Source organism: Ornithorhynchus anatinus, chromosome 4 (assembly GCF_004115215.2).
Source record: "Ornithorhynchus anatinus isolate Pmale09 chromosome 4, mOrnAna1.pri.v4, whole genome shotgun sequence".
Lineage (NCBI taxonomy): Eukaryota > Metazoa > Chordata > Mammalia > Monotremata > Ornithorhynchidae > Ornithorhynchus > Ornithorhynchus anatinus.
In genome coordinates, this window is record NC_041731.1 from 45612406 (window position 1) to 45637477 (window position 25072).

Genomic DNA, 25072 nt, shown 5'->3' on the forward strand with positions numbered 1-25072 from the left:
GCGGCGGAGCCCCTAATCAGGAGCCAGACGCCCCGCTCTGACGCCCGGCCTGATGGGACCGGGATCGAGAGGCAGCATGGTTTAGTGGCCAGAGCCCCGGTTTGGGAGTCAGAGGTCGTGGGTTCTAATCCCACCTCCGCCACTGATCAGCTGGGTGACTTTGGGCTAGTCACTTCGCTTCTCTGGGCCTCGGTGACCTCATCTGTAAAATGGGGATGAAGACTGTGAGCCCCATGTGGGACAACCTGATCACCTTGTATCCTCCCCAGAGCTTAGAACAGTGCTTTGCACATAGTAAGCACTTAAATGTCATTATTATGATTACTTTGTATCTCCCCCAGCGCTTAGAATAGTGCTTGGTACATACTAACCGTTTAACAAATACCATTATTATTATTATTATCAGGATGGGGATGGGGATCGGGGCCGGTTATGGTCCTATCTACCAGCCGCTCGGCTCTCGGCCTGTTTATTAGTTATTAATTGTAATTATTGAGCGCTTATTTTGTGCGAAGCACTGTACCGAACGCTTGGGAGTGCACGATATAACATCAGACACATTCCCTGCCCACAACTAGCTCACAGTCGCCGGAGCTTTCGCCACTCCGAAGCGAGATAACAATAATAATAATAATAATAACTGTGGCATTTGTTTACGCGCTTACTATGTGCCAGGCACTGTACTTGGCGCTGGGGTGGATACAAGCAAATCGGGATGCGTGGGGGGTAGGTGGGTGGGGGGTCCCGAAGCCCCCCCTCCCCACCGGGGTCCCCCAAGTGAGACATGGCTTAGTGGAAAGAGCCCGGGCTTGGGAGTCAGATGTCGTGGGTTCGAATTCTGGCTCCGCCACTTGTCAGCTGTGTGACTTCACTTCTCTGTGCCTCAGTTACCTCATCTGTAAAATGGGGATGAAGACTGTGAGCCCCACCTGATTACCTTGCGTCTACCTCAACGCTTAGAACAGTGCTTGGCACGTAGTAAGCGCTTAACAAATACCATGATGATGAACTGCGGGCCTGGATTCGGAAATCAATAAAGAGGTACTGCCTGGCCCCAGGGCTTTCATGTGATAAACAGCAAAATGCACCCAGGGTGCCCCCTCCCTCCCTCCTGCCCCTCGTCCCACAGGGGTGCCCCCTCCCTGTCCCTTCATCGACTCTGTTCCCTGCCTCTCTCCTCTCAATAATCTGCTCCCTCTCCTGGAAAATGGGGGTTAAACGCCTGTTTGGACTGTGAGCCCCTTTTGGAACTGAGGTTGTGTCTGCTCTGGTTTTACTGTTCAGCGCTTGGCATTCAGTGCTTAACGCACACCACAATGAATATCATTGTTATCCTCTCCGGAATGCCGGACCTCACTCGCCTCCCCCAGCTCTGTCCCTCTGGACTCCATCCCCAGCTCCCCCGGCCTTTCCTCTCTTTCATTCATTCATTCAATTGTATTTACCGAGCGCTTACCGTGTGCAGAGCACTGTACTAAGAGCTTGGAAAGGGCAATAAAGAGAGACAATCCCTGCCCGCAGCGGGTTTACGGTCGGGGCGATGGGGGTGGGGGGCGACAGACATCAAAACAAGTAAACAGGCGTCAAAAAATAAATAGAATTATAACGGCGGGTGGGGGGAGGCTGGTTCTCTAGCCCCGTAGTGGCCCCGTCCTTGTCCGTTCAGTAATTCGAGGGCTTGGACTCCCCCTTGTCTACTCATTCATTCAATAGTATTTATTGAGCGCTTACTATGTGCAGAGCACTGTACTACTTAGGGAAGCAGCGTGGCTCAGTGGAAAGAGCACGGGCTTGGGAGTCAGAGGTCATGGGTTCGAATCCCAGCTCTGCCGCTTGTCAGCTGTGTGACTTTGGGCAAGTCACTTAACTTCTCTGGGCCTCAGTTACCTCATCTGGAAAATGGGGATGAAGACCGTGAGCCTCACGTGGGACAACGTGATTGCCCTGTGTCTACCCCAGCGCTTAGAACAGTGCTCTGCACATAGTAAGCGCTTAACAAATACCAACATTATTATTATTACTCCGGAGCTCCCCTGGGAGACCGCTGTATTTCTCTCCTAATTCCTCGGGCCCGGGCAGAAAGGCCGGCTCTACCGAGGCTCAGGACTGGCAGAGGTGAGAGTGTCCGTCCCAGGCCCTGCTGGGGAGTGGGGAGACGGACGACCCTGCCCTAGACCAAGCCAGGACTGCCCGGACCAAGAGAATCGAGGGTGGGGAGGGACGGGAGGAGACCGAAGGGTCCGCTTTATTTGACTCAGTGAAATTGACAAGGAGCTGGGGAGAGTTTCGTGTCCTTTTGGCAACTCTGTCCCCGCCCGCGGGCCATGGTGATTTGAAACATTCGACTTCCCTGTATTGCAAAGCCACCCGGTCCTCCCCCGGGTGACAGAGCTAAGGCAGATTCCGCCAATTTCCCAGTCGGGCTCCTGGCAGTCCCTTCTGGGGGGCGGGGAGGAAGAGGGAGGCTCCAGCTAAGGAAAAATTCCCCTTTCCTCCCCCGTCACAGCAGAGGCCGCACGGAGAATCCCTCGGGGCTGCCCCGGGTTCTGCAGTACCTCCGGGGTCTGCGATAATAAGGACCCCTACAAGGAGGGGCTTCAGCTCCCAAATTCACAGCTCGCACAAACGGCCACAGCCACTTTCTCCTCCAGATTCCCCCCTTCCCGCCCCCTAAACATATACACACACACACATCTGACTGCCGTAAATGGGTAAAATAGCATCCTACACCCGAGATGACTAGAGGGCAGGTGGACATCTGCGACTTTGCTTTAGAATGCCAAGAAATAGTTCCCTGGCAAGCGCTCGGCCCTGAGGGGAGGAAGTTTCCCTTCCTTTTTAAAGAGAATGATAAGAGGGAGAAAAGTTAAAGGAGCTGGAGGTGTTTAGCCTGAAGAAAGAGCTGAGTGGAGAAAGGAGGAGGGCAGACCCAAATAGAGGGGAGGGGGTTTCACCGTCTTCAAGTCTATTAAGGACTTTTGTGGAGAGGATGCTGACCAGCTGTTCGTCATGGCCTCTGAGGGCCGAGAAAGAGGAAATAGACTCGATTTGCAGCAGGACGGATAATTTCCTGACTGCTCTGGGGACAAAACGCCGGCCCGGGCAGCCCAGGGAGCCTCTGATGCCTCCATCACTAGAGATCAGTGAAAAGGTGTGGACTAAATGGATAAAGCACGGCCCTGGGAGTCAGAGGACCTACCTTCTAATCCTGGCTCTGCCACACGTCTGCTGTGTGACCTTGGGCAAGCCACTTCACTTCTCTGTGCCTCATCGACCTCATCTCTAAAATGGGGATTAAGACTATCAGCCCCATGTGGGACATGGACTGTGTCCAACCTGATTAGCCTGTATCTACCCCCAGTGCCTGACACATAGTTAAGCACTTAACAAATGCTTTAAAAAAGCTCTTTCAAGAAAGGCGTCTCTCCTGGGTGGCTCAGGAAGAAGCCTGCCTGCCTAGAGAGAGGGGGCTGTCCCGGGCTACCTCTGTGGGTGTTAGGAAGCTCCTTCCACACTCACCCAGGCTGAAGAGGATGAGGAACTTGAGGCAGACGAACTCCTGGCGGTCGACCTGGAGCGAGTGCAGTTGCAGGACCAGCTCCTGCGCCCTGAGGACCAGGCTGTTGAGGAGGGCCCCGGCCTGAGCGGCCACCGTGGCCAGGTCAACCTAAAAGCAGACAGAGGGAGGGAGAGAGGAAGAACCCGGCTCAGGGCTCAACCTCGTGGCCCCCGTGTTTTAGGGTCTCCCCCCCCCCTGAGCGGGGCATCCACAGATCCTCCGAAGGGCCTACCAGCTCCTTCCCCGTGGTCACGCTGCAAAAAGGCATAAGGGTCAAAGGGGGGATTTCCAAGGGCCCGTACCTCTTCTTCCTAGGGGCCGAGCCTGCGGAGAAGGACCAAACTGGGCTGTGTACGGTGGCTTCTTGGGAAAAATGCACCAAAAATCTCGGGCACCAGACTCGCTGGTCCAAAGCAGGGGGATGGGGAGATACCTATTCGAGATTGCATTTCGGGCTAGGGGTACCTGAGAGGCTGGAGTTGGAAGACAGAACGGGGACGCTGGGGGAAGGAGGGAAGGATGGCAGCGGCTAAGGATCTGGGAGGAGAGGCTGCCAGGGACCCTCTCGGAACCCGGTGGGGGGTGGGCAAGGGAGGCGTCCGTGGCGAACACGATGTCTCCTACCGCCAGGCCCCGTTCTCACAGCCTCATCTGTAAATACCGCCGGGGCTGTAGTTTCTCAGAGGAAACAAACAGGTCTGGGCCTCGCAGCTCTCCCCTTGCCGCCTGGGCCCGCGCGCTTTGAGGACGGTTTGGATCTATCTGCAGATCGTTGTTTCCCGCCCTACACATAAACAAGCCCAGGGCCCAGCAAAACAACCCAGCCGGCATCTGTTCGGGTCACCCTGGGGGCACGCAGGAGGCGGGAGAGCCGGGCGGGGGAGCGGGCGGGGAAGGCGCTCCAACCGAAGGGAGGAAAGTAAGACAAAAGTCACTGACTCCCCAAAGCTTCTTCTGACCAGTCATACGCCCACATACTCCTCTCCCAGACGGCTCTTCCCGCCCCCCAAAACGGCACTCCCTCCTGCCCCGGTCGAGCCAAGTGTGGGCACCACGTCCCGAGCCCAAGAGTGGGCAAGAGTCTCGGGAGATGGGGCTAGGGGGCAACCCGTGGTACCGCCCCTTCTCAGTGGGCACTGGCTGTTTCTCTCTTGCAGGCCCCTTCCGGAATAATTTTCTAGCCTGCTGCTAGGAAGGTTGGAAGGTAGGGAGTCGAGGGGAGGGCTGGGGGGCCGCATAATGAACATACAAATCAGCGTTAGGAAAAGATGCTCTTGGCGTGGGGCGAGGGGGCCGTTTGGAGGAGAGTTTGCCTCAGCCTTGTAAATAGGAATGCAAAGTCTACTTGCCCTCCGCCCTCCCCGTAGTGTTACTAGCCCCGAAGATGTTTCCGAGGGGAGAGGGAAGAGGGAGAGAGCATCATGCAGTGACAGATCGATGCTCCAAATATTTTGCAGAGTTTCCCATCATGCTCCTTGCCCCTCAGCGCCTCCTCCTCTCCTCTCCTCTCTTTCCCTGTTATTCCCCTGTTTTCCTCCTCTCCTTCTCTTTTTGCCAGGGCTTGAGCAGGATCGAGTCAAATACGACTGCGTTTCTTTCCAGCAAACACTGCCAATTTCTGCGGGGCCAACTTATTTGAAGTACCCTCCAGTGTACAATGTGGTGAGACCCACCGTTTGCTGTTGTTTGTAAGTAATTACAGCGCCTGAATGGGAGACCGGCTCACACGCGTCCCCGCGGGGAGGGAGGTCAGCAGCCCGGCCCGGCTCACCTCTTGGCTCCTTGGAGCACAAGAACATATTTCTCCTCCCTCTCTCTCTGTCTCTCTCTCTCCCTCTCTCCCTCTCTCCCTCTCCCCCTCTCCCCCTCTCCCCCTCTCCCCCTCTCCCCCTCTCTCCCTTTCCCCCTTTCCCCCTTTCCCCCTCTCCCCCTCTCTTCCTCCCTCCCTCCCTCTGTTTCTCTTTTTCCTGTCTCTCCCTCTCTCTTTTTATTCTGTCTCTCTCCCTCTCTTTCTTTTTTCCTCTCTCTGTCTCTCTCCATCTCCCTTACCCAACTTTCCCCGCCCCTCACCCCCATCTCTTTCTTCCAGGTAACGGAGCCTGAAGCAAAAAAGGGGAGGAGGGTTCCTCCGCCACGAATTCTGCAAATGTGGAACCTGCTTAGTGGCGGTGAAAGTCGGTAGAGTGACAGGGCAGTAGCCTCTACCTAGCCCAGAAAAATCACCTCCCAGAACCCAAACTCCTGGTGGGAGGCCAGCCCCAACCGCAAAGGAAGCAGCCAGTTTTGAAAATAGCCACTCGCCCAAAGAGAGATGGCTAACGCCGAGACAGTTGGAAAGTCAGCTGGTGACTTATAAGGCTGGGGTGCACTCTCCTCTGAAAATCCCCAGAGCACCCTTGCAAATCATGGGGGCCGGAAAGGGGTCTTCAAATAAGAAGGCAACCAAGGAGGAGAAGGAAAAGGAGGAGGAAGCTGTCCCTGGCCTCTCTGTCTCCCTCCTGAGAGGTTTCCAGGCCTCCTGAGATTGTTAACCTAGGAGAAGGGGGACCCTGTCATCGTATTTTGGGTTAAATAGACTAGAAATCTTCTTCTCTTCCCCTCATTCTCTGGACTCCCCGCACCCCCAGAGCTGTAGCTGGCTGTCATTGTCACTCACTCGGGCTGAGAATAAAGCCAGGATTACTACCACTGCTTGAGCGGGCCAGCCTCCAGGGGTGGGTCACGGGCCTTTTAGCCGTACATGCTTGATGCCAGAGCTCAACTAGGGACGGTGCCAGTTCCGCCAGAACTGGACCCAGGAGCTGCCCCAGGGGGCACGCGGAGGGAACGGCCCCTGCCAATCTGCCCCGGCCTGAGACAGATGTTACCTCCTGGCCGGTCACCAGCAACAGGGTGCTCTCCTTCCTGTGCTGAATCTGGCGGTAGATGTGGTCAAAGACGAGCAGCTCGCTCCAGCAGTTCTGAAGCAGCTTCATCTGGTCAGCCACCTGGGGACAGAGTCAAACAAAGTCCGGTCAACCTGAACTGAGGGCTGGGAGGTCTGCAGTGGGGAAGTGCCAGGGCTGGACCACCAGCAGCCCAAACCCGCCTTGACCCTTCACTCCTCCACCAGGAGGTGTTCGGCAGTGTGTGCTTCACTGCGTAAGCCTCAGGACTGGCTGTTTGCTGACAATTCTTTTCTGTTACTGGAGAGGGTAAATGGGGTGGTTTGCCATTGGAATCTGCTCTGCCCCTGTGTTGTAGGATTGTGTCGTTTCTCCATCCTGGAGACACACGGTGAAAGCAAATTATAACTGAATGGATTCTGGAAAAAAACCCAAAACCCAGCTGAAATGTGTTGTCCAATTGCTCAATTCTGTCAGGAAAAGACCAAATATTTCAACCTCCTACCTCCAGGCAGGGCTCCATAAAGGCATAGAGGCTTTTTCTGGAAACGCCCAGGATGGTAACTTTCCTGAGAGCAGGCCTTGAGTCCTCTGCTGAATAATTCCCTGCCTATTTATGGACTGGGGCTCACAGGGATGATCCTCAGTGTCTGTTTTCAGGAATAAAGAGTTCAAACCTGCCCTCCACACCTCAGTGCTTTCCTATGCAATGCTTCTCCCTCTCTCCACTCCCTTCTGCCCCACCCCTGCTTGGCCTGACATGAGGATGGCCCCTTCCTGAGGCTAGGCATCAGCCGGGCTCCTGTTCTCCGGTCTGCATGTCAATCATGGGATGAACCTGGTACAGAGGCCTTAGCCAAGCCTGGACAATTGGCCTTCTGTGCTGCAGTTCCAGTGGCCACCCCATATTTCCTCCAGAGGGGTCAGGGGGCTGGGGTGAGCTCTGCAGTATTTCCCATTCAGAACCAGTAGAACTGGCTGGAGATGTGGAAGGAAGGATATGGGGTGGGAGGGGGTGGTGGAGGTCAGGGGAGGAGGGTACTTGGGGGCAGGGAGGGAGCGGGAGGATACTAATGCAGGCTTCTGAGTTTTTCTGCTCATTGACACCAAGTCCCCTCCCTGTCCCGTGGGAGGAGAAGTGTGGGGCGCATCCCAGCCCCTTCTCCACCCATATTTATTTTCCTGCTGAGACTGGAATGAATCCCACCCACTGTGCTTCCCGGGAGCGACTGGGAACACTGTTGCTCTGCAGAGTCTCTCCAAGCAGGAAGACTGGGAAAGGGAGGAAAACTAACGATAGGAGGACACACACCACGTTCCCGTCACCAAACAGGAAGAGAGATGAAAGCCAAGTGAGTACTGGAGTCAGAGCCGGGTGGGCAGGTTGGGAAAGAGAGCAGAAAGGGCCGGGAAGCAATCTGGAGGGGCAGAAAGGCAGGCAGGCAGACACTCCCAGAGGGACCGCACAGGCAGCAGTGGGGTCTGCTCAGAGGAACTCCTCTCCCTCGGCCTCCCAGCCCCAAGGTGGGGAGGCTCAATGGCTGGGCCAGGCTCGCTGCCCCATTCAGGAGTCACACAGCTTTTCTGGGTGGTACTGGAGGGAGATCCACTAGACCGGCGGCTCTAGGTAGCAGCAGAGTGGGGGAAGTCAACGGCGGTAAGGAATTGTTGCAATGAACGGTAGTAGGGATTGGTGGCAGGGAATAGTGGAAGGGAATGATGGTAGGGACTAGTGGAAGGAAATAGTGGAAGGGAATGATAGCAGGGGATGATGGAGGTGAATCGTGCTGGGGATTCATGGCAGGGAATGGTTGTAGGGATTGTGGCAGAGAATGAGGCAAGGGATTGGTGGAAAGGATTGGTGGTAGGGATTACTGGCAGGGAATTGTGGTAGGGATTGGTGGCAGAGAATGTGGTAGGGATCGTTTGCAGGGAACTGTGGTAGGCAATGGGCAGCAAGGAGCCAAGTGTGGGGAAGAGGTGCAGAAACCTGGAGTTCCCACACTAGCCAGGTCTCTAACTCAGTGACAACTGCAGCCTTCAGCTCGCTGGCTTTTGTACTCTGCTCTGACAGGGAGCCCCCAGGATAGTCCATATCATATAGCCCCCCACAACCCCTCATGTGCTCATTGGGCCACACACACATGCATTCACATATATGCTTCTCCATGCACACTTATTTGCACGTACATACCTACCTATCCATTTGCCTGCACACCAATATTTATAATAATAGGTGTCTGGTTCAAAGATGACACCCATGAGTATAAGTGCCTTTGGAGAGAATCTCTTGTACTTTACCCTTTCTCCACAGAAATACACCTGGACAGCTTTTCAGGCCCTTTGCTGTTCAGGCTAGCTCTGCTCAGACAACAATAGTTAAGAGGGGAAAGGTAAATCCTACTGCCAGCAAGACATGCTCCAATGTTTTTTGCATTAGTGTGATGGGCTGCACGGAGCCATCCACACTCTCAAGCCCCGTCTCCCTGAGCCCAACGGCACACATTGAGTTTCAGCAGGCAGGGAGAACTGGTGCAATCTATGGCCATAGAGCAGACTATCTTTGAGACTTCAACAGCAGGAGACAGCTCTGTGCTGTCATCCTCATTGGAAAGGTACCATTGACTAACATATTCAGATTGATTTAGAAGGGTTTGGGAGAGTCTTTTCCAACTTACTCAAAAACCAAGGGAAAAAACAGAAAAAAAATTCCGTGTTTAAAATTAATCCATCCATGCCTGCCCATACTTAGGTGTACACACATACTCACACAACCACAAACCCACAAGTATACACTCAGAGGCATTTGCATGCACATATTAACATAAACCTGTCTCCCCACTCATACATTAGTTTATAAATACACTTAGGTTTATGGGCAAACATGCATATGTATAATCACTTTTAAACACACATGCAGACACCCTCCCATCAGAGGAGAGGGGCCAGCAGTTGTAACATCTCCCAAACCTGGCTCTCTACTGAAATCCAGATCCTTCTTGCTTAAGCTCCAGAGATGGGCAGGGGATACCCAACCTCTCAGATCACAAAAACCTAGATCCAGAGACATGCCAGGCATCCCAAAATCATGTCAGAGAGCAACAGAGCAAGAAACACCATGTCCCACAATCCTTGACCACACCTGTCCTGTCCACCGCCAACTGCTGGGGAGCTTCAAGGAGCTGGTGGGACCAGCAGTAGAGAGGCAGGACAACCGCAGCATTGGTACTGCCTAGACCAGAGGGGAGGGGGGCTGCCCTGATGTAAGTGGATAGCAGCGTCTAGGTCGGGAGAGACATAGAATCACCGGTGAATCTCTGGCCCCTGCCCCAGTCATCTCAGCCGTCCAGCAGAGTCAGAGATCTCCAGGCATCTCCAGGTGGAGGAGGGGAAGGAAAATGCACCGGAGAGCTTAAGCCCCACAGAGCAGAAACTCCCAGGTCCAGAGAGAGAGGGTAGCTGTGTGGGCTCTGTGGGCATGAGTGGGTGTGCCAGCTTCCCTTTGGTGGTGGGGATTGGGGACCGCTAGTGAAAAGCAAACTGAACAAGTCTTCCCTTCCTCCCTCATGCTCTCCCACCAAATCTCCATCTTGGGCCATCACATCTCCCAACTCAGTGGGGAGGGAGATTTCTGGGCATGCATACCAACACATATCCTTACCACAAAATCCCCACGTGCACACACAATCACTCAAAACCCCTTCCGCCCCCCTACCAAATGCCCAGCCACACCGTCACACATTTGCACACCCAAGCAAATGATCAGAGAAGACCTTGACTAGGGCTGGGCCCAGGCTGGGAGTAGGAGACTGGTAGGAGCAGATCGAGTCATGTGGAGAACCCCTGCCTGATCTGAGACCCTTCTTCAACTGGTCAGGGCTGGAACCATGGAAATTCCATTTGGAATTTGCTACCATGAGAAGTTGGGCAAGCGGAAGTTGTCAGTAAGTTTGAGTGCTTTAGCATGGCCTAGTGGAAAGAGCACGGGACTGGGAGTCAGAGGAACTGGGTTCTAATTCTGGCTCCACCAAATGTCTGCTGTGTGACTTTAGGCAAGTCACTTCACTTCTCTGTGCCTCAGTTACCTCGTCTGTAAAATGGGGATTAAGACTGTGAGTCCCATGTGGAACAGGGACTGTGTCTGACTTGATTAGCTCGCATCTACCCCTACATTTAGTACAGTCCCCGGCACATAGTAAGCACTTTTCAAGTACCATTTAAAAAAGTGGAGTTTGGGTATATTGTCAGCTTTAGTTAGAAGAAATGTTAGGGATGTGGATGAGAAAAATAAAGGATGTTAGTTGATATAACCCTAGATAATAGGACGGGGTAAAGGGGAGCAGCAATTACAGGGTCTCTAAGCGACCTTCAATGCCACATAGTGCAGCAGAGCAGAGCAAATGCAGGAACCCAGGCTTCTTGCCTTCCAGATCTTTGTCCTCCCCACAGGCAACTCACCCCTCTGGGTCTCAGAGGTGAGCTCCCCAAAGGAGTTTAAAACCTCAACATCCACCATGCCCACCTCTCCCTCCTCTCCATCCAATACTTAGTGCCGTGTTTTGCATTAGGTTCATTGTGGGCAGGGAATGTGCCTGTTTATTGTTGTATTATACTTGCCCAAGCACTTAGTACAGTGCTCTGCACAAAGTAAGCACTCAATAAATACGATTGAATTGATGAATGAATACAGTAAGTGCTCAATAAATACAATTGATTGATTGACTGATTGTCTTTTCCAGTCTCCTCTGAGCTCTGCCCTTCCAATCCTCTCCTTATGACCCTCACCCTCTTCTTCATTCTTAGCTCAAGCAGAGAATGCATCTACCAACTCACTATAGTGTATTCTCCCAAGAGCTTAGTACAGTGCTCTGCACACAGTAAGTGCTCAATAAGCACGATTGACTGCTTGCTTGATTCCCCCTTATGGCTCCAGCTCCCTGCCCCTCCTCAAGGCTCAGCCAGGTGCCTGTCCCCCACTAGCACCGTGCAAAAACTGGGAAGTCAGATGGGTGTTTGCAGGCTGAGACCAAGGTGGTCCGCTGGGGGGGGGGGGAGGCGAGAGATGGGGAGGAGGTAAAGCAGAAGGGATTTGCTGTTCCATCTGCAGTGGCACCCCCTCCTCCCCAGGGGACAGTTGTAGAGCACCCCTTAGGATGGTGGATGGGTCCAGGTATCTACCTAATTTCCCCAAAGTTGAAGAGAACCTAGTAGGCTAAGTTTCTCACCCAGGGGGGTGCTCCCCACTTTCTCCACCCTCCCCGATCCTTCACCACCAATCTTTTGCTCTCCAATCCTTCTCTTCCCATCACACTTCATCAGCCTACGCCCCCCCCCCAACCCTTCTTTTGCGTTTCCATCCCGAATCTGGAGGGGAAGGAAAACCCTGAAAGCGCCAGGCCATTCGCCGTTCTGCTGGGGCCCTGCTGAAGCTCCCACAAGGCACAATGGCAGAGCGCACTGGGGGGTGGGGAGAAATGATTGGGGAGTGCGGGGGTGTCGCTGCCACATCTGCTCACACAGGGGTTACATAAAGCCGCCGCGGGAGACACAAAAGGCTTGAACACGGCTGACTCAGGAGCGGGCGGTCGTCTCCATTGTCTCTATGCCATTCACAGTCCCATCCCCTAAGAGCCCTTGCCTCTGTGTCTTCCTCCCGGTGAAGGTGTGTGTGTGTGTGTGTGTGTGTGTGTGTGTGTGTGTGTGTGTGTGTTGGGGGGGGGGGGAAGAACAGTTGTTTGATTTCCTCTTTAATTTCTTATTCATTTTTTTCCCTAGGCTCATCTCCTCCTCTTGGCTCCATGTCTCTGTGCCAACTAGAATGGGCAGGAAATGGTGGCCTGAGGAGTTCATTTGTCAGAACTCACTCAGATCTTTGCACCCTTATTTGGGGGGAATTGAATCACTCCCATCCCCCCTCCCCCAAACACTCAAAGTGGTTCTTTCAAGCCCTGCAAAAATCACCCCTCAAAGTCCTTCTAGTTCGTTCTCCAAGGCTGGCCCAGGGAATCAGAGATGAGAAGAACCTGTTCTGAGATAGGCTCTTCAGTCACCTCCAGTACCTTGGAGGTGGCTTAATCTGACCTTGATTTCCTTACCAGCTGACAGACCCCGGCCTGAACGATTGATATCAAAAAGAGATGGACAGATAGACCAGTTGCTATAGAAAATACAGGAGAAGTAAAACTATTCAGGCAGAACAACTTGTCTACCTGGTGGACTAAATTCCAAGCTAAGTGACCCAGGGAGGTTGTGCATTCTCCTCCCTAAGGAGAGAATTGGTCCCATCTTTCCTAGATGGGTTAATCATTCCTCTATCCAGAGGGTAGATCAGACAACCTATAGTGGTCTGATCAGCTCAGAGATTTTTCTCTTACAGGGAATGAAATAAATACCTCTGTTTCCTGACCTACTTGATCATGGCACTTGTGCCTGTAACTATCTGAAAGGCTGGTCTGTGGGTCCTTCTCAAACTGAGGGAAGACTGTATTACCTCGCCATGGAACATGTCTACCAACTCTCCCAAGTGCTTAGTACAGTGCTCTGCACGCTGTAAGTGTTCAGTCAATGCAATTGATTGATTGAGTAGGAAAGGCAGTGGTCATAAATAGAGTGAGGGAAAAGGAAGAATCAATCAGTGGTATTTATTGAGTACTTACTGTGTAGAGAGCACTGTACTGGGTGGTGGGGGGTGCTAAGGGGGGACCTGAAGGTAGACTGGGGGAAAGGTGTGGGACATTTGCAAGAAAGGCCTCTGGGCAAATCCAGCTTCAATACCCCTTCAGTACCACAGAGTTGGTAGACTTGTTCTCTCTCTGCAATGATCTTACAGTTTAGAGGAAGAAGTATCCATTCCCTATATCTTCACCTCCTGATGCAGCATCCAGGGACAAGTGAAAGGGAACCCCCCTGGCCCGGGTTAAGAGGTCAGAAGTAGGAGAAAGTGGCCCTTGTAGTCGCCAGTTCCTCCTAAATCCTACCATCCCCTTGCTTGTGCTCCAGAGAGCCGCCCAGGAAATGTTCAGCAATGCCAGAGAATGTCTGGGCAGGAAGGGATGTGGGATAAACAAGCCAAACCATCTCTGGCTGATGGGGGGTCAAGATGACCTGGAGCAGGAAAGACGTAGAATAGCTACTAGCTTCAGGCTGCAGACAGAGAGGGAAAAGCAACCTAGTGGGGAGGGCCCATGCCCCTCCCTCTCTGAGAACTTCTCCCCCTCTACCCAGAGGCCAGTAGTCTGGCCCCTTCCATCCCCTATTCCCCTAGTCTAATTCCCAGGACTTGAGGGGCAGGAGATGATGTCAGGCAGGTCTCATCCCTGACACTGCCAGGATCTGAGGGTGCAGGGGGGAGGGCAAGGGGCATGTGCCAGTGAGAAGCTGCAGCCATGTAAGAGACACCCCTGACTCTCTTTCCCCCTCTTCTCTTTCCCCCTCTTACCACATCCGTCTTTGTCTTTCTCACAGTGTTCCTCCCCCAATTCCTGGATGCCCTGAGGGAGTGGAAAAAGAGATTTTCCTTCTTCAACTTCTTCAACTTCACTCCATCCCAAGACAGGGCCAACCCCTTAATTCCTTCCTTCCCACTCCAGGGCCAACTCTTTTCACAATCACATTAAGAAGCAGTGTGTTTTAGTGGATAGAGCATGGTCCTGGGAGTCATTATTCATTCATTCAATCATATTTATTGAGTGGTTACTGTGTGCATAACACTGTAGAGCAGTGACCTGGGTTCTAATCCTGATTCCACCTCTTGTGTGCTGTATGAGCTTTGGCAAATCACTTACTTCTCTGTGCCTCAGTTACCTGATCTGTAAAAGGGGGGTTGAGACTGCGAGCCCCATGTGGGAGATGGACTGTGCCCAACCTGGTTAGCTTGTATCTCCCCCAGCGGTTAGTACGGTGTCTGGCACATAGTAAACACTTAATAGACACCCTAAAATAATTCAAGTAGGTAGGTAAATAGAGAGAGACACAGATGTCCCCACAGCCTCAGGCATCTCCATTGTCTCCCCCTACTGCAGACTGAGGACTCCTCTCTCAGCACAGGCTAAGGGAGTGTCACTGCAGGACTGGATGCTTAATACAGTGCTCTGCACACAGTAAGCACTCAATAAATAAAATTGATTTATTAATTTATTGACTGGAGACCCCAACTCCCCCTTTAGGAGTCCACCTTAATGCCCAAATTGGCTCCTAAGCTCCACCCGCTGTAGTCAAAGATCATTGGTGTCCTCAGTGGAGCTGCTTCTGTTCTTTAGCCTTCAGCACAAACACACACACACACACACACATACACATGCAAACATACAGAGACACACAGACACACAAATATGCAAACACACCCACACAAAAATAGCCAGGCTTGTATAAACACCCCGAGATCTAAGGTACTTGTGCGTGCACACACACACAAACACACACACATATGCCGAATCATAGGTTTATCCATTTGCATGCAACATACACACATGCACACACAGAGGCATGTACCCACCGAACACCCTCAAGATAAATCTAAAGAAAATCCATCCATCTCATCTCCAGAGCTCCAGCATCTCATCTTTTAGCTGGAGGCCGGGGTTGGGGGAAGGGGTGTCCATACCAGGGCAGAAGTCAAGAAGGCCCAGTCAGGGGACTGGAAACCAATGTATCTTCACTTTTCCCTCCCTCCCCAACCTATGTTTCAAATGGGAGGGAGAGGGCAGGTGGGCTGGGGACGTCCGTTGGCCAAGAGCGCTTTGCTTTAACCTTCGTGGGGCTGCACCTTAAACTAAAGGTCAGCCTCTGGGCTTCTAATATATATAACGAAGAGAAATTTACAGCCTGGAGGACAAAGTTGGCTGAATCCCCCCACTGGCCCAAATAGATCTCCCCAGCCAGCCCATATTTTCTCCCAACGAGGAGACGTCACAAATCTTCTCTTGAATCTTGACACATCTCATCTCGCCTCAGTTAAAGTTTGTATTTATGGGTGTCAGTGTTGACCTCTTCCATCTCCTGCCGCCTCCCCCGCCGCCACCCTGCTCCCCTGCCGGTCCCTCTATAAACAAGCCGGCCCCCCAAATCCCTCCTCAGCTCAGCAGTCCTATTAGTCTCGCAGCCGAAGGCCAGCATGGTCCGTAATTCTCCGGCGGCTGACACCCTGACGGCCTGCCTGCGTCCCTCTCCCCGCAGATTGGCAGCACCGGCCCTCGTTTGTCAGAGACGGACTGACAGAATTACTGGCCCTTAAATGAAACGATATATCTGGGAAGTTAAATCTGTTTCCAATCTACGCGCTCCGGGGACCCTCGCTGCTGGACGTGGAGTGTGAGCTGATGTCAAGAGGAGTTTTCAGCTGCCTTCCCTTCCCCCTGCCCCCCACCCCCATCACCCAGCACCTGCCCTACCCTCTCCCCATCCTTCACGATCTCATCGTTGTGCACAGGGATGGGCCGGGCATGGGGAAGGTGGGAGAGGCAGTGGGGATGGGGGTGCTGATGTCAAACTCTCTGGGAGAATGAGTCCTGCCACCACACTAAACCAAGCGGCAAACTCAAATAGCCTTGCAGATAAGAAGTAAAAATACACCAGACCCCAAGAACCTTGAACCCAGCCTGTCCTCATCTTCCATCTCACCCCACCAGGTTCTGCATCCAGGCGCCGGACAGACAGTGAACATGAGGCCATCTGAATATCTTTCCATTGTTTTTTGGCTTCAAGCTAGTGCACCATCTGTAAGGCGCCATTAAAAGCTCTGCAGGCATGAAGAAGAGGCAAAAGGAGAGGCTTCTGGGAGGGTGAGCTGCCCCAATTGTCCTCTCCCTAGCCCTTCCTCTTGCTCAGACCCATACCAAAGTCTCGAGTCCTTATTGCACAGGTAGGACCCTCAAGTAAATTAGAAATTACTACCACTATCCTTCACTTATCATAATTTTTTCCACACCCCAACCAAAACTTCACAATCCCTTGAAGAACCAAGCTCTTTTCCCTAAGGACTCCTGCCCCTAAAGGTGGCGAAGGGCGTTCCAAGCTAAGAAACTTCCAGGAGAAGAAGAGTGGGGGAGGCCAGAACGACAGAGAGAAAGTTGGAGGTGGAGAGGTGGAGCCACTTGGCTCCAGGTGGTCTAGGGATAAGAGGCCAGAGTCTCACACTCACCCCTGGAGGCTTTCAAAGGAGTCCCATCTCCAGAGCTGCTCTGGGCCGGGACAGAGAATCTCTTGGGGGCACTCTCTCTGAAAATCTCTTTCTCTCTTCTTAACAGAGGCCTTGCCATCCTGCTCTGCCCCCTCTGCTCATGCTCCATCCATCAACCAATCACATTTATTGAGTGCTTACTGTATGCAGAGCACTGTACTAAGTACTTGGGAGAGTATGATATAACAGTAGAACAGAGTCGGTAGACATATTCCTTGCCTGTAGTGAGCTTAGAGTCATCCCAGCTGGTCTTATCCCAGCCACCCTACTCCATCCAGCTCCAGCTGCACTGTCTCAGTAACCAGCAGTGCTGAGATGGTGCAGGAGTCAAGGGATCCATCCATCACCCACCTTGCCAAACTTTTCCGACTCCCCCAGGGGGAGTCCCTTCCATATCCATATGTCCCCTCCTTGTCCAAGGACTGTGACCTAGTGGGGGGCCTTGGAGGCTTTGGGTTTCCCTTCTCTGGTCGGGGTGTGGAGGGGTGTTCAGAACAGAACAGACACCCTGTCAATATGAGAGGCAGGAGGCCATTCCACCTGGAGGCTGGTCATATCAGGCTAGTTTTTAGATCGTCGTCAGTTCTTGGTACTGCAGAGTGCTTTGATATTGAAGAGCTTAATAAAGGTTAATAGTATCACCCTTATTATTGATGATGATGATGATGATGATGATTACGATGATGATGATAACAGCCACCTCTAGATTACTCTGCCAACCCAAGGGGCCCAGGGATCAGTGAGTCAAAAAATAGCTCCAGTTGAAGGGTTTGACTACAGCATCCTCAGAAGGGTCGGGGGGGAAGGGGATGAGGGTGTCCTGCTAGGGTTGTGAGGACACATTGCAGGGAGATCTGCCCATCCCAGGGGGCACAGATCTAGGTTTCTGCCTTGAATCGGAGCTGGCTCTCTCAGTGCCCCTCCCCACCACCCAACCCCACCTCCACTCAGGAAACAGCTGAATGTGCATCAGGAGCTGGTAAGTGAGAGTTGGAGCTGGAAGCTGTTTTCATCTATTGATCCCATCATGAGAGCCTCATAGGTCACTAGCATCCTCCACACCCCAGAGCTTCAATTTCAGAGCCCCAGATGTGCACAGTTAAGGAAAGTCACATTCTGGAGACAGTGGGGTCCCAGAAATCCCAGCTCCTGTTCCCATGCTTTGGAGCTGAGTGAAAACCCTGTTCATTGCAGATGAACCCATACAGGTGCTCCCTAGCCCAGCTAACAAGCTTCATGCTCCAAACTTTGGTTCCCCAGGAACACAAGACAGGCAACTTTATCAAGAAACACCTGCCTTTATTTCTCAGCATAAGAGTCACCAGCACGTAAACTTCCCATTGTCAAGTTTGGAACTGGGACAAGAGAATTGTCACCTCCTTCTCTCTGTCCCCAAAATGGCCCAGGTCCCTGGAACCCTGCCCTGCCCAGTTTGGACATGGGACAACTAGCTCCTGGTACACAATGCTTCGATCCATATTTGCTCACGTGTGTAACTGAGGAGTCAGGGGAGCTGGTTTGTATCCAACACCCAGGTGACCACAGTGTCCAGTGGGCAGCCCCTGGCCTAGGGCTTGAAGAATGCAAAGGGGGAGTAGAAAAGACAGCGGGGTGGGGTTGTGGGGGGGCGGCCCCAACTGAAGGATATGGAAGGCAACGTGTCCCACCCGCCACGCCAACCACGGGGCATGCAGAGAGAGTGATGACGGCCCTGGGACCTCCGCCTCCTCCCAGGGACAGACAGTGCCTGCCGGGTAGGATGAACCAAAGGAATAGGCTATCTCACGGCGTCACCGGACTGACAGTGGGCTCTCAAGGCTGTGGCTAGGCCCTCTCACTGGGCCGGGCCTCTGCTTCTAATCCCTCCCGGGAACAGCAGCTGCCTGGTGACCAGCATGGAAGCCAAACACTGATATGATTGAAACCAAATCATCGCAGCATCCACCCACTGTTTCAGGCTCCATAGAGAGTTATTTTGGGTGGGGGGTGAGGTCAGTATTTTCCAGAACCTCTGAGGAAAGACTAGCCTCTGCTTCCCCCAGTCAGATCAGGGAGGATTGAACCTTTTTTTTTTTCTTTCTGGCATTTGTTAAGCACTCACTATGTGCCAGGTCCTGTATTAAGTGCTGAGGTAGATGCAAGCTAATCGGGGCAGACACAGACCATATCTCACAAGAGGCTCGCAGTCTCAATCCCCATTTTATAGATGAGGTAACTGAAACCCAGAGAAGTGAAGTGATTTTCCCAAGGTCACAGCAGACAAGTGGCAGAGCCAGAAGTAGAACCCAGGTCCTTCTGGTTCTATCCACTAAGCCATGCTGCTTCTCCAAGAATCCAGTCAAGAATTACCCATATACGTTCGTTTATTCATCCCTCCTCCCTTTCCCCAATCCCAGGCAGACCAATCACTCCCCCTGACCCAAGTCGGGGGTTGTGTGTGTATGGCGGCGGGGTGGGGGTCTCTTCTGTTCTTAAATCCTCTGCAGAAGCGACCTGCGCTAGAATCTTTCCCTTTTGATTGTTGGGAACTGACTACTGTAAGGCAAGCCTAGAATCCCAAGGCCGGAGTCTGTACCCCACTCTGAACTGCAAACTCATTGTGGGCAGGGAATGTTTCTATCAACTCTGTTATACTGTATTCTCCTGTGCACTTAGTACAGTGGTCTGCACAAGGTAAGTGCTCAATAAATATCACTGATGGATTGATTGATTGATTGATTATCTGGCCCCTAAGCAGGTAAATGACTAACCTATGGAGGTTAATCGGTCTGCAGGTATCTGCTTTTTCTTTAAAGATCTCCAGAGATGCAGGCGCCTCCCTCTCTTGGAAGCCTGTTCCAGTGTTTTATTCCTTTGAGAGTCGAGATTTGAAGATTGGTATGAAGAGCTCTCTCAGTCCTTCTCTAGGCTCAACAGCCCCAATTTCTTCTGCCTTTTCTTGTAGGACCAATTTTCCCATCCCCTTAACTATTTATCTTGCTTTTCTTTGGACCCTCTCCACTATCTCAATTTTTTTTTTTAAGCACAGTGACTGAAACTGGAAACAGCCCTCCAGTAAAGATCTCATCAGTATAGCAGGAAAATTTCCCGATTCCTGCTTGTCACATTCCCATTAATATATTCTGATGAAATACTGGCTATCTGAATAACAGATTCAACTTCTGGTCCTCTCTGTCCCCCCGGTCTCTGCTACACTCACACCTAAATAGTCTTTCTCCATCCTGGGGTTATTTCCAGGCCCTAAGCCCCACTCCCTGAATTTTTCTCTACCAAATTTTGTTCCTCTTCCATAGAACCAGTTTTCTAATTTGTCTACGTTCACTGGGAGTTGATGAGCGCTGCTCAATTCTCCAGCCCCGGCTGTCTGTGCATGGGTCTTTCCCTGCATCACCCCTCCTCTAGCTCCTCTGGCCAACCTCTGGTCCCGAGGAGAAAGTGTTCACTCTCCATCCTTTTTGTAAAGGCAGAGTGAAGGGAAAAAAAAAACACCCATGAAGAGTTTCCTCCTTTTCACTGTCATCTGTGCAAGCTCTCCCTTCCTGATCTAACAGGAGAAGTCATGTAACCTGGTCTTCTCATACCTAACACAACTGAAGAATGCTTTTACATTCCCTGTCCCATGTCCCTGATTTCTTCCTCCAGATTATCAGTGGAGATTCAGAATGGAATTTCTTTGGGACCCCATTCCCCGAGGTTGACTACGAGACTGCCCTCTTGATCCTGCTGTTTGCCCCCACCCACCTGGGCATTCACCTACTCTGCCTGGTTGAGGTCACGCTTTCCCAGAAAGGATGTTGTTGGGGACAGAATCAAGAGTACTACAATCAGGCCAGAGGACACATATTGTTTTTTCTTTAATCTCCATGGCTTGCTGCTCTATCATAAGCCACCAAACTAACTCTCTTCCCCTCTTCAAAGCCCTACTGAGAGCTTACCTCTTCCAGGAAGCCTTCCCAGACTGAGCCCCCCCTTTCCCTCTGCCCCTCCTCCCCTCTGCATTGTCCCTACGCCCTTCCTCTGCTCTACCCCCTTCCCCTCCCCACAGCACTTGTGTATATTTGTGTATATTATTTATTACTCTATTTTATTAATTATGTGTACATAACTATGATTCTATTGATGTATTTTGATGGTATTGATGCCTGACTACTTATTTTGTTTTGCTGTCTCCCCCTTTTAGACTGTGAGCCCGTTGTTGGGCAGGGATTGTCTCTGTCTTTGCCAAAATGTACATTACAAGCACTTAGTACAGTGGTCTGCACACAGAAAGCACACAATAAATATGACTGAATGAATGAATGAGGAAAGGAAATTAGTCCTGCACAATCTGCTCTTTTCAAATCAAATCCAGGTTGCTTTCTAAGAACTGATGATTTTTCTGGGTGGTAGCAAAGTGATTGCTCAATCAATTGCTCTAGAATCTTCCCAAGTACTGATGGTAAACTGGCCTTCCTGGGATCACCCAGATCGACCCCTTCTTTCTTTCCTACCTTTGAAAAACACACACGCACTTTTGCCCCTTTCTGAGGCTGTGGGATGTCTCTGCTTTCCCGGAGTACTCCAGGCCGCTCTCATTCTGCCTTGCTCAATTCCCTACCTCGGCAGGCTTCTCAAGGGCCTTTTCCCTCTTGCCCCTGCTCTAACTCAGCTGGCTGACCAATGGTCCCAAGGAGGAAGTGTTTAATCTCCATCTTTTTTGTAAAGACAGAAATGAGGGGGAAAAAACCACAAAAATCTCCCTCCTTTTCACTGTCATCTGTTCCAGCTTTGTCTTCCTAGTCTAATAGGGAGAAGTCATATACCCAGGCCCCTCAGTGTTGCCGAGTTGCCTTTGCAAAAGATCCCGGTTAATTAAATTTCCCTAATGCCACTAAACTATTTTGGTGTTTTGATTCAAGAGTTTAGGAGTTCTTTACCCAACTTCTGGTCCTAGTTTGGAGATCTGGAGTAAACTGACATGATATTCTCCTTGTTCTTGTTCCCTTTCACTGTATCTCACTCTCTACCTGTCGGCAGCCCCCTGGGTCCCAGGTCTCTATCAGCAGGTGCAACACTCCTTGAGGAACCTGGAAACACTATTTCTCCCGACCCGGACTTTCCCAAACAACCGATAAAACCATTCTATCCCAGGCACGAGCTCCAGCATTGAGCACCGTACCACCTCTCATCCTGTTATTCCAGCTATATCACTTGGTCCTCAGCCAAGACCTCCAGCACCTCTTCTTCATTTCCTTGGATCCTCGCATTTGCGCTCATTCACTTCACCCAGCCATTAGCCGGCTCTTCCTTGTCCCTCCATGTTCTCGGGTCACCCACCCTAGAATTTCTCTGGTCCACGCAGGAGTTCAGACCGTCCCTTCCTCCCCACCTCCCCAGCCATGGCAGGTTTCACTGGCCATTCCTTTCGGCGGCCGCTGGTGGGGGATGCCCTAGGAAAAGGTACTGGGGTAGGGATGGGGCAGAGGCCCTCGGCTGGGCTGGCACCACTCACCTCGAGCTCCTTGAAAAAGACGCAGCTGCGGGCCCACTCCACGATGGAGAAGAGGGTCTGGTCGGCCATCTTGCACATGAGCCCAAAGGGGCTGGGCTTCTCTGATCGTCCCTTGCTCTGCTCCTGCAGGCAGCTCAGGATCCGTGCCTTGACCTGCAGCTCGTCTGGCTCCAGCTGTAGCAACTTGAGGATGAGCTCGGGGATGTTGGGCGGGCCGCTGCCGGAGTAGGGGTCTGGGTAGCCGTAACCAGGCCCCGGCTCGGGGGGGCTCGTGTAGTGGTCCGGGTACTCTGACTTGATGGTGCGGCCAGGAAAGGAGGGGTAGAGGTAGCCAGAGAGCGCCCCAGGGCCCGGCACCCCCATGCCCAGGGAGGGTGTCCCATAAGGACTCCTGTCATAGTCGGTGGGGGGCATGGCGGAGGGGGTGGGGGGCAGGCCTTTGATGCCAGAGTGGATGGAGGTGGGCAGGGGGTAGTCCGTGGGCGCGGGGGACACGATCGGGGGAACAGTTTCCAACTTGAAGCCGTTGGCTCGAATCAAGGCTTTCTTCTGCTGCTTTAAGGCACGATCCCGCTTATACATGGGGCCAAACTTGTTTCTCCCACCTCTCATACGGTCTGCACGCACGGCTGGGACGAAGGAGACACAGAGAGAGAGAGGGAGAGACACACACAGAGAGAGGGAGAGACACACACAGAGAGAGAGAGAGAGTCTGTTAGAACAGCTGGTAGGAATAATAATAATAATGTTGGTATTTATTAAGCGCTTACTATGTGCCGAGCACTGTTCTAAGCGCTGGGGGAGACACAGGGGAATCAGGTTGTCCCACGTGGGGCTCACAGTCTTAATCCCCATTTTACAGATGAGGTAACTGAGGCACCGAGAAGTTAAGTGACTTGCCCATAGTCACACAGCTGACAAATGGCCAAGCTGGGATTTGAACCCGTGACCTCTGACTCCAAAGCCCGTGCTCTTTCCACTGAGCCACGCTGCTTCTCACACAGCCACGCTGCTTCTCACACGGAGGAACCCACGGAGCCCTAGAGGAGAGAAAGAGCGGGAAGGGTTGGGGTGCCGGTGGGGTTGGGAGGAGGGACGGACGGCTATCTGGTTGTTATTTCACATCTGTGATATGCACTATCGATATAAAATGTACCCCAGCTCACGACAGCCTGGTAATTATCCCAGCTCTGTCAGCAATTTTCTTTAAGACCTTGGACAAGTCACTAACCCTCTCGGGGCCTCGGTTCCTCAACTGCACAATGGCCTCCCTCATGGAGACTATGTGAGCCTGAATGGGGTAAAAGTTTATAAACCTCTCAGGCCAGGCGATGCCAGCCAGCACATCCCAAGCAGGTTCCTGAAAGAAGTCACGCTGCTGGGAAAGGAAGGACTTGAATACAAATGGAAACTGCCCCTCCCCGGCTCTGGCAGGACACCCTGCTCCCCACAACTCCTTTAGGCTCCAGCTCGTCTCATCGCATAAATAAGACACTGGTGGGTGTGGCAGGATGGCAGGAGTGGCGTTTATGCTCCTGAGGTAGGGAGCATTTGACACTCTCCTCACCAAAGGTCCACGGGAGAGCATCTCTGGCTTTGGGACCCAGGACCCATGTAGAGACAGACATGGTGGCCCAGGGTCGCTCTTCCAGGCAGGATGGGGGAGGAGGCACCTCTCTGGCTGCGCTGGACTGGGCCTCCCTCCTGGCTGGTCTTTGTCTCCCCTCGGAAAGAAACAGATGTTTCTTTCCACTAACCCCACTGCAGACCAAGAATGTGTCATCCTAACAGGCAAAACAGGTGCTTCTCTGCAGCTCAAATGTTCCACCCTCTCTCCCTTTCTCCCCGGAGCCCTCTCCCTCCTGTCCTCTCCACCCTCCCTCATCTCTGGCAGATCACCCACAAACAGGCAGGGGCAGGGGCAGAGGTCAAAGATCATGCAGCACCCACTCTGGAGGCCCAGAGCCTCGGGAGGATGGGGACAAAAGGCAAACCCTCTGGGGTGCCACTGAAGGAGATCAAATCCTCTCCTCCTCTCTCCTGCACTGGGGCCCCACCCATCACCACGACACGTCTCTGGGGCCACTCAGTGACCCTGAAGAGTCTTCCCCTGATTTGGTGTCATCTCCGTGACGTCACTGCGGCAGAGGCTAGTGATGACCTCGGGGGCTGGGGGGGAAGGGACAGCCAGGGAGGGGGCCCAGGAGCAGTGGCTGCCTGCATACCTACTCTCACCCCAACTTCTGTTCTACCCTTGGGCTAGAGGGAGCCTGGAACGTGGCCAGCAACAGGGCCACACTCAGAGGGAGCCGGATCTCCCAAACCATGTCTTTCTCTCCTCTCTCTCTGTGTCTCTCTGTATGTCTGTCTCTATCACTCTGTCTCTCTGTCTCTCTCTCCATAATTCCCAGCCCAAGTCCTTTGCTGGGAAGAAAGGTGGCAGTGCCCACCGCTGGGCTGACCCCAACACTAGGGAGTCAGAAGGGGAGAAGTGACACCTGATGACTCTCCCTCCATTACCCCCTTTATAGCAGAGAAGATGGGAAGGGATCAGAGCATTTTGGCTCCCCCCCACCCCATCCCCTAATCGGGGCCTTAGAGCTAGGGGAATCACTGCTCCTCCCCTTCCTCTCGCTGGGGAGTCAAGCTAACCCCTTGGAGGAGACAAAAGCCCAGGATGGGGTTCAGAGTCTGAGCTTTTCTGGTTGGGGGGAAGGGAGAGGCAGAGCTGGAGACCTCGCTCACCCACCCTCCAAACCGGGCCTGTCTGGCCTGCTGCAAAGCAGATCCGAGGGAGGCTGGGCCCCTGGGTGCTTCAAGACCCTGGTGCTGCTCTCAGGGAATGGGCCCCTTGCTCAGTGGGCACACCTTCTGGAAGCTGCCATGATGGCCAGGGTCCTGACTGCATTTGGAACTCCCCCTTCGTCCCCACATCAAGTCAAGGTCGCCACCCTAGGCCT

At 52.7% G+C, this 25072-nt stretch overlaps 1 protein-coding gene across 5 annotated transcripts in view; it reads right to left on the reverse strand.

Moving 5' to 3' along the window:
- The window catches only part of NR5A1 (nuclear receptor subfamily 5 group A member 1), a 44053-nt gene that overhangs the window by 9063 nt on the left and 9918 nt on the right, over positions 1-25072 (reverse strand). For 4 of the 5 annotated variants that reach the window (XM_029063956.2, XM_029063957.2, XM_029063958.2 and 1 more), the window contains 3 exons: positions 22113-22741; positions 6427-6546; positions 3520-3667 (listed from right to left, as the gene is read on the reverse strand). In XM_029063956.2, coding sequence (XP_028919789.1) covers positions 3520-3667; positions 6427-6546; positions 22113-22741 — 897 coding nt within the window. The remainder of the gene's footprint in view (positions 1-3519; positions 3668-6426; positions 6547-22112; positions 22742-25072) is intronic. The other variant, XM_039911799.1, reaches the window with a different exon arrangement.